The sequence below is a fragment of the Leptonotus elevatus genome, chromosome 21 (assembly GCF_054856555.1).
Source record: "Leptonotus elevatus isolate MCC_2025b chromosome 21, RoL_Lele_1.0, whole genome shotgun sequence".
In the NCBI taxonomy this organism is placed as follows: Eukaryota; Metazoa; Chordata; class Actinopteri; order Syngnathiformes; family Syngnathidae; genus Leptonotus; species Leptonotus elevatus.
The window spans coordinates 4,587,598-4,596,881 of record NC_141259.1 but is presented as its reverse complement, the minus strand read 5'-3'; the positions used below and the strand labels follow the sequence as shown (position 1 = coordinate 4,596,881).

The 9,284-nt window shown below is 41.7% G+C and overlaps 1 protein-coding gene across 1 annotated transcript; it reads right to left on the bottom strand.

Moving 5' to 3' along the window:
• Positions 1-906: 906 nt before the first annotated feature.
• Positions 907-4,083, bottom strand: foxh1 (forkhead box H1). Its single transcript, XM_086066453.1, has 3 exons — positions 3,625-4,083; positions 3,125-3,229; positions 907-1,884 (listed from the first exon to the last, which is right to left on the bottom strand). The coding sequence occupies exons 1-3, from the start codon at positions 4,081-4,083 to the stop codon at positions 907-909; spliced, it is 1,542 nt and encodes a 513-aa protein (XP_085922579.1).
• Positions 4,084-9,284: the final 5,201 nt, after the last annotated feature.

The following is a 9,284-nucleotide window of genomic DNA, read 5'->3' as shown; positions in this document are numbered from 1 at the left end:
CTGAGCAATTGTGATGTTATTTTTATTCAACAAGTGGCAAAATTTGCCGCCGCTTGAGATGGATAAAAAATAGGTGGATTTTGCTGCTTAATTCATATTCCACAAACACAGTATTAATCAGAAATCCACCTGTTATTATCCATCTCAGGGGGCGGCTATTTTGTAATTGCAGTCAACTGAAAATACAGCTCAGCTTGCGAATGTCACATGACCAAACTCCGAAAACAGCTGAGCCCTGATTGGCTGTTGCCTGAGCGCTGAACAATTGTGATGTCATTTTTATTCAACAAGTGACAAAATGGCCACCCTGAGATAGATTGAAAATTGGTGGATTTTGCTGCTTAATTCATATTCCACAAACGCAATATTAATCAAAATGCTATTTTTAGACTGAAGGAGGCGCATACAACATATTGTCAAGAACATTTTGGGGTTGCCCTTCCCTTTAAAGCTACTGAACTTAGAATATTCCATTTTGAATCGCTACTGCCACCTGCTGACGAAAAATGAAACTGCACATACCGTTCTTCACATACACACCACGCACATTACGTCACATCCGCAGACAGGACGCGGGAAATTCTAACCCGAATCCAGTCTGAAAACTATTGGCCAGAGGCTTGCAGGAGTACCCATTGTGGACAGCTAAGGTGTTGATCTACTAATTAGAAGGCATTTCAAATAAAAAGCTTATTGTAAAGTTCTTTTTGGGAGAGAGAAAAAGTTCCATATCGCAGCTTTCAAGGCTAACTTGGAGTCAATCACAAGAAGGAGTCATGCTACATCACCTATGAGAAAAAAACAAAAAATGGGTTGACTTTCCCTTTGAAGTTTTGCACAAACAAATGTAAATTGTGGATTGCATGCCATAAAGTGACGGTTTAAAAAGTCAATAGCATAAAGGAGTCAATACTGAGAGTACCGGTTTAGGGACGACGCATTCTGTAGCGTGTACTGGCTGGCTGCTTGGTGATGCGAGTTTTGATTGGGTGGCAGTAGTGCATCAAACACACTCTTATTTGGTGGCGCGGACTGCAGCATGTGGTCCAAGTCCATGACGAGCGGAGGGGGTTGAACGGAAACCCGCCCGCTGGGGAAGATTGGCCAGTAAGTGTGGCTGAGAAAGTGACTTGGCGCCACATGAGAGCTGCCATAGCTGTAAAAAGGAAGTCCACCATGTAGGGGCATTAGAGACCCGCTGTTGAACCGCATGCTTGGTGGGGCAACTGCATTGGGCGGGACGTATTTGGCGTAGGAAGTTGGCAGCTCCCAAGGGGCTGCGATTGCATCCCGTCGCGCTGACTTATGTAGTGGAGGTTTATATTCCTCATAACCGCTTGAACTCGCTTGACCATCAGGTGGGAGACGCTTCCCATGAAAGGAGACCCCCTTCCAGTCGTCCTCAGAGGATGAAGAGGAGGTGGAAGCTGGGCTAGCAGAGCTGGCAGAAACACTACGGGCAGAAGATGCGTAGCGGGGACGCGGCGGGGGCGATAACTGGGGGCGCTCCGTCTCGCCCCAACAGTCTCTCATGCCCACGTCGACAACCCCTGAACCGCTATTGGGGCGAAGGCTGTGGAGCAAAGAGTCAATAGCGAAGGATGAGTCCAGCTTGGGTCGGTAAAAGTCCTCTTGGGGAGGGGAGAGATCCCTGGGCCGCATGGGGGGGAGAGTTGTCACAGGGTCAGTGGGCGGCGGCAGTGGTGGCTCAGATTCTGGCTTGTGACCCTGCAGGATGTAAGGGGCCAGATCCTGAGCGAAGATGGTCTCATCCTGGCGGGACACGGCCGTGTTCTGCCTCTTTAAGAGCTCCATGGGAACGCAGCTCAGCTCCACGGCCCAGAAGTTACCTTTGCCCTGAGGCTTGCTGGGATCTTTTAACACCTGCGGGTGCAAGGAGGAATGGATGATGAATATTCAAACCTGACAACCCAGCTGGGCTGGCACTGTTTCACATTTACTCACAATAACCACGAACACGAAAAAGCTTCAAACTGGTTTAAGGTTTCAAGACCATCAGTGTTGTCGCAACAAGTAGAAATTTGCTAATAGAAGCGCTCCATGTATATATTTTTTTCCACTTTAAAAACAATATATACAGTATCTGGCAAGTTTGAGGATTCCGTATAGATCAGTTGTCTCATTTATACATTTTGATTGTCAGTTTTGAGAAAGAGTTTAGTTTGGGTAGGGATAGAGCATTTATCAATCAAGCTGATAATCAACACTGATGTTCAGCATTTTGACCAATATTAGCATTGGACGTTTTTAAAAAAGCTGTTGGCCAATAAAATATTAATTAAAAAATGTGTTAAATTGAGGAAACTATTTAAATGGAAGTAGTTATTTTGTCATGACCGACAACTCCCGTTAGCGTTATTTTGCCACGTGACCACTTAGCTTAGCTATTAGCATTATAAAGTCACATGAACAAAGTCACTACAGACAAGCTTAAAATTCCTCAAACCGTAATTCTGATTCAATGTCATGAATCAACTACGTTGTAAATTAAGCGTATAGTAGGCTGGTATATTTTCATTGACAAGACAAATTGAAAACTTTGTGAAAAGAGACAGCTGTGGCCGTTAGGGTATCATCAGTCCCGACTGCCTAACTATTCAATTCTTCAATAAACATGTGAAACAAAATGGCTCGTTTATAACTCCCAACTAGCAGCAAGAAATTTTAAACATAGCTTAAAAAAAAAAGAAGCACAGACAGGTCATTTGAACCCTTTTCACCTAACTTTATAAAGAGACGCGGCTGACCCTGGAAACTCTCCGTACCTTTGCATGAAAAAGTTTGCTCATTTTTGTTTGAAATTAACATTCCAGATATTTTGAAATTTGGAAAAACTTTTACTGTAGAAAAGAATATGGCGCTATTCACTTGTTCCAGTTTTCATTTAACTGTTTAATAAGACATGCCGATGGCCCTGGGAGCCTTTTTGCTAGAATTTTCAAACGAAAGGGAATATCAGCTCCAAATATTGGTTATTGGCCTAGAAAGAAATATTCAACTAAACGGTTTGCAATTTCAAACGGTGGTCTTCAAATAACTCATGATAAATGGTAATGGTGTATACACTCAACTTCTTTCACTGCAAAAGTATGAGTATACAAACCTTAACAAAGCAGTTGTATGAAGACAGGTTGTGTCGCACAGAATCTCTCCAGCCTTTGTAGTTCCCCTTGAAGAATGGGAAAAGGGTGCTGATCTCCTTCAGAATCTGAAACCAGACCAACAAACATGAATCACTGCAAGAGATATGACAATAATGCTTGATAAACAAAAATAATAAATTGTGTTGAGGCTCATGTACTGTCCTGTATCTAATCATGATGCATATCAGCATCTGGTTTCACTGCGGTGCAAGCTTATCACAGCAAACCCAATAATGGCATGGCTGGCAGTCACTCAAGTGTCAACAAGCGTTGCTGTTTTCTGTCCAATATTGACACTACATTTATAGCATTGGCAACAATGATATGTTATTTTCTTGAAGAAAGTTCCACTTTTAGTGTGTCATTAAGTTATTGACCTGCTAAAGTGAAACAGGTCTGTGCGTAAAATACACCCAAAGCGACAATTAGCCGACACATGCATGTTTATATTCTTGTTTACCTCAGATAAAGTCAGCTTCTTCTCTGGAGAGCGTTGAATCACCATGGCAATCATGGCAAGGTACGAGTACGGTGGTTTGGGGTACCGCTGATAATTCTTCTTCTTGCCGCCTTTTGCGCCGGTCGTGTCCCGGTCACCGCTCCGCGCGCCCCGCGGAGCAGCTTCTTGTTTCGGCTCGGCATCGTGAGCGTTCCCATACGACGGCTGCGGTGCTCCGAGTTTGTCCATGAACGTGCCGCTCATTTGCTCCTGCGGGTGCGCTACTGCGGGCTTTTCCAAGCTCGGCGGCGGGTGCTGGGGGAGAACCATCTGAGCCGATTGCTGGTTGCTCCAGTGCCGGACTGGGTGGCCGGGCGGACAACTTTGCCTAACATCCCAGCTCAAGTCGAGCTGATGGTCTGCGAGGTGGGCGAAAGCGGGTGGTGCCATCAGGTTGTGGCCCGGCCAGTGCTTTGTCATGCTTATGGTTCCAACACGTTCGGACAGGAGGACGGAGAGGTAGAGAGATAGAAGGGGGCTGGTTGGGGGTGGGCGGTCAAAGAGTCGGTCCTTAACTTGTGGCAGACTGCTGGCTCCAGGCTGGCTATTTGAAGAGCAAACAATTAACAGTTTCATGTAAATCCCGCTGCGTAATCGAGAAGAGAATGACGCGTTATCTGAGAGCAGGATGACTGATCGCCGCGGGGGGTGGGGGTGCTGGGGAGGGACTTGTGTATACGATAGTAAACCTGTAAAGTATCTTTATGATAATATCAGTTTACCACTTTAACGCATTGATGCAGAGTTTGCTCTGGAGATGGTGCGTATTTGAAAAGGATTTATGCACGACCGTTGCCAGGGAAGATACAGGTATTAAAATTATAAACATAAAAACTAATTAAAATTGAATTTATCCATCTAATTATCACCAATAAACTACAACCAGTATTAAGTTATACTGAATGCACTCTAAAAGGAGGATAATAGAGAGCTGTTTTGCAAGTGGTAATTTCAATTGAGGCTTACATGCAATCAACAATTTTTTTTGCAGGCAATATACAAAGGGACTCTGTCATTTGCAAACTATTGTAATTACCAACATTTTACTAAATTAATCCTGAAAGCAATTACTTTATGATATTATTTGCAGTTAAAATAATCTCAGATCACTCATTCAATAAATTATATAAATGCAAAATTTTAAAACGAAAACTTGCATGCATAACTGCAAGGCTCTAGTTTCCAAACATGTTACTCACAGTTTGACTTCTCGGGTACTTCGCAGGATGTCATTCACCACAGAAAATGGAGAGTTTCGGGAATGCACATCTTTTGTTCCAATTGACGTAGTGCTAATGTGCCAACTCTTGCTTCCCAGCAAGACCGAGAAAACAAGTTGGATTAGAAGAAACCCCGTTGGCAAGATGACGACCGACAGTACACCCCAAAAAAAAAAAGCAAGCTGTTTAGCATGTGAGTAGATTTCGGGGGCCATTCAAAACCATTTGTAGGTTTTGTTAGGCTGACAAGCTGCGAAGTGTCGTCGATGGGCAGGGCATTCACACCTTGGACAAGAACGATCTTGTAGTTGTTTCCAAAATACCCCAAAATGTTCAGTTGGAAAAGCCTCGAATCAACAAAATCATAATTTACTATGCTAGTTCACACGTTGAGTGGTCTGTGTCAGTTTTTATTAGGTGTATTATAAAAAGACGTAGGCCTATTAACTGGCACGTATAAAATAAACAGTAGACAGTAAACATCCACTACTTTTTGTAAACAGACTATCTATTAAAATATTTATCGTTACACGTCATATAGGCTTTATACTGTACATGACCCCCCCCCCCCCCCACACACACACACAAACAAAAAGGTTATCAAAATATTTCTATACAGTACTGGCCCCTCAACTGGCCCTGCTTTATATCCCTAAAATTGCATATTTTGATTACTACATTTGCACTTTTTTTTCTCTCCCAACATTTCTTATACTGACCCCACATTGCAGCCCTCAAATAGAAAATATTGACAATACGTACCATTGTTGTTTTTATTCCAACATTTATAACCATAAACACATTCTATCAATCGAGCAAGCACTGACGACAATCCCATTTTTGGCAAGTGGTTCTTCAAAATGCCCAACTGTAGGGTGGCATATTCCCATTTCCAAAAAAAGAGGACACTTGCCCCGGCCTTGAAATTGTGGACGCCCCAACAGGACGTAAGAAAATGGACTGTCCTCCCAAAGAGGACACATTTGTACACCCTATCCAACTGTCAGTTTAAATCCCTTAAAATTAAAATACTAATGAGAATATATAACAATTATGGGAAGTGGTTTTTGATTGATTCAAAACAGACCCAACAATAAAATAACAGTATTTGTTTGACAACGTATTTGCTCCCTTTTTCAAACATTTTCTCATGTTGGCTCAACTTTATTACTGTATTAGCAACACCAGCATTTGGCACGTTGCACTTATATTCTTATTGGCCCAACTTTATGTCCCTTGTATAGTAAATATTTACCTTTTCTGGCGAGCAGTTACTTTATTTAAACGTGCAGTTAAATATCCCAATTTTCGGCTGATATATTGGGTATATACTATATTGTATGGAGGTCAAACCATTTTCTTACGTCCTGTTCGGGCGTCCGGGGTTTTTATAAATTCATGAAAATGTCCGGTTGGCATTGCGTGACTAATAGGAGGTGAAGTACACTGTATAACTGCGACTGGTACCACAATTTTAAGGCCGGGGAAAGTGTCATCTTTTTTGGGGGGGGGGGGGGGGGGGGTATGGTCACCCTACTATTGATTATTTACCCTGCTTTACAGTTCTCAAAAACTTGAGGTACAAATATTTACTTTGGTTTACTTTGTACACATGCCGCTACTTTTTATTATTTTTATTTTTATTTGCTTGTGTTCAATTTCATCAAATAACAATAGGTCTTATCACGTGATTCTGCTGCTTTTGAATGTTACCGACCTTCTTGTTTTTGTTGTTGTTGATTACTTAACTTTTTTCACCTGCTGCAACTTGCTGGAGATTTGTTTCTCTGAATCCTTGCACAGACACAAAAAAGTGTCTCCCTCTAGTGGTTTCAACTCAGTATATTATGCAGCGTCATAATAAACACAGTCATTTAGAACTCCCACAAAATTTGATTCTGTGTTGATTTTGTGTAACATCGAAGTCAAACATGTGCAGGCAACCCCCACATTCGTTCCCTATGCACAATGTTTTGAAGCAATTTGCATGCGTAGTGAAGTGCTCAGTGATTTCAATACAAACTGTCAATCTATCTCTTCCTGTGTGCTGGAGTGTCGCCTAATAGGTTTGGCCTGGATTAGTGAGCTACGCCTGCGAAGAATGGCAAAACCATATGAATGGGAAAGCGTCTATTCTAGAACAACACTGTTCACTGATTGTGTCTGGACAAATCCCCTTAAAGCTGCCCAGGGATGCATCCTGCTCATCCCCAAGATGAGAAATGAAGTTAAGGCCTTCAGTGGCAGGGACATTTCTCATTATACTTCTGCATTTGTGGAAGTGTGGAGACTTCACAATCCATTTTAATGTTCGATCTAACTTTGACTTTGAACTTTTTTTTCATGCAAAGTTTTCTTGCTTTTCGATATTATAGTGGTTCTCAAACTTTTTACATCAATACTCTCTACTGCTCTCACGGTAATGTAAGTTTTGAACATTAACACTTGAATTAAAAACTAGTGTGTGATTGAAATAATAAAATACAAACTGCACATCAATGTTTTAAAACAGACTGCGCAAATGTTAAATGCAAATGATAGAAGATAAGAAATACAACTGAACCACACCATGCTTGGGCAAGGATGCTTTTTGTATGCCACTAGAGGGAGTCCACATACCACTTGGGGTGCTTGTCCCACCCACACTTTGTGACTGTATGTATTACCTGTTGATGCATAATATCCTGCCTAAGATGCGTTTAGAAAATTAAAAACTTTTTTTTAAGCAATGAAACATTAGCTACTCTGTTGTATTTGGTACATTGTCTGTATTGTTTGTAAAAGTTGAATTAGTCACATGAACCATTGCTAAAATTAGAATCTCAGTTCAGACTTTTATTGTTAAAATATGCTCTAAACATACAGGAATTAAAAAGGTCTATCACAGTACACTCACTATATTAAAAAAGATAGAATACAATAAACGTTAATGAAAAACACTTGCAAAAAATAAATGAATGAATAAAACAAGAAATAAATAAATGTGGGGCATAGACATTTATATTTACAGGGATCATTTTATTGTAAGATAGACAGACAGACAGTGTTTTTTTTTGTTTTAGATACTAAGTAAATGTCTTAAGATGTCCTAAAATGTCGTAATAACCAAACTCAAGACGTCTCAAGTCATTTTTGTACATCAAGAAGTCTTAAGACAAACATTTGAAGACTGGTGTCTTCAAGTGACAGAGCAGCGCATGGGATGCCCAAAAAACAGGTTTTTGTGTCCTAAGAACATTTAAATCATTCACTGCCATTGACGGCTATAGACGTAAAAAATTCATTTGAACTATTTCTATTAGCTGAAAGTCATGTCTAATATAACAATATTGCTTTGGCGCCATTTTGTGGCATCTTTGGGCCAATGAAGGTGCTTGATTTAGTTAATACATAGCCTTGTCTAATAGGGGGGGTGCTTTGCTGCCATCGTGTGGCATCTGTAAGTAACTACAAAGCTATTTTGAATGGTGTCAATTACTTATGAGAATATTAATGTCTTAAGACATATTTACTTTTTGGCCTGAGGCAGCTCGTTTATTTGGTTACAACCTACAGCTTGTGACCAAAAGAATGAGGTCCCGGATATACAAACGGTCGAAATGAGTTTCCTATGTAAGGGTGTCCGGAATCTCCCTTAAAGGGTGAGAAGCTCGGTCATCTGTGAGGGGCCGGGGTCAAGCTGCTGCTCCTCCATGTTGAAAGGAGCCCGATGTGGTGGCTCGGGCATCTGGAACGGATGCCTTCTGGATGCCGCCCCGGTGAGATGTTATGGGCATGACCCAACGCACACGCTGCTGGGCTGGGATTGCTTTGGGATACCCACAGAAGAGTTGGAAGAAGTGGCTAGGGAGAGGGAAGTCTGGGCTTCTCTGCTAAAGCAGCTGCCAGTCACTCGACCGCGAAGAACGTGGATGGAATTTTGCATCAGATCTCAGTATTGTTCATTCGGTAATTTTACAGATTTGACATGTCATCATCGTTGCTCTCTCTCTTTTAAAATTTTTATTTTTATTTTTTTATTTTGTATGTGGGTATGTGCGCGCGCGTGTGTGTGCATGTGTGCGCGCGTGTGAGTGTGTACTCATTAGTTCACCTAAAACCTAGTAAAAATCCCATACCGTTCACCTAAACCGAATACTTCAGAATCCAGCTATAGTCGTGAGGTTGTCAGGAGACCCGAGGAAGGATCAAAGAAAAGAAAGGAAAGTGAAATCCAGCACCGACCAGACATTACCTACTACCCACCGGGTTACCAACCAGAGTCTTTTACCAACCCCAGAAACATCTAAATTCCAACAAATTAGGGAGACCTCAAGAGACCAAAGGAGAGACTGAGGAAAGGAAGGAAGGATAGATGAAGCAGAACGAGATCCACAGACATCAGCCTCTACAGATTCAACG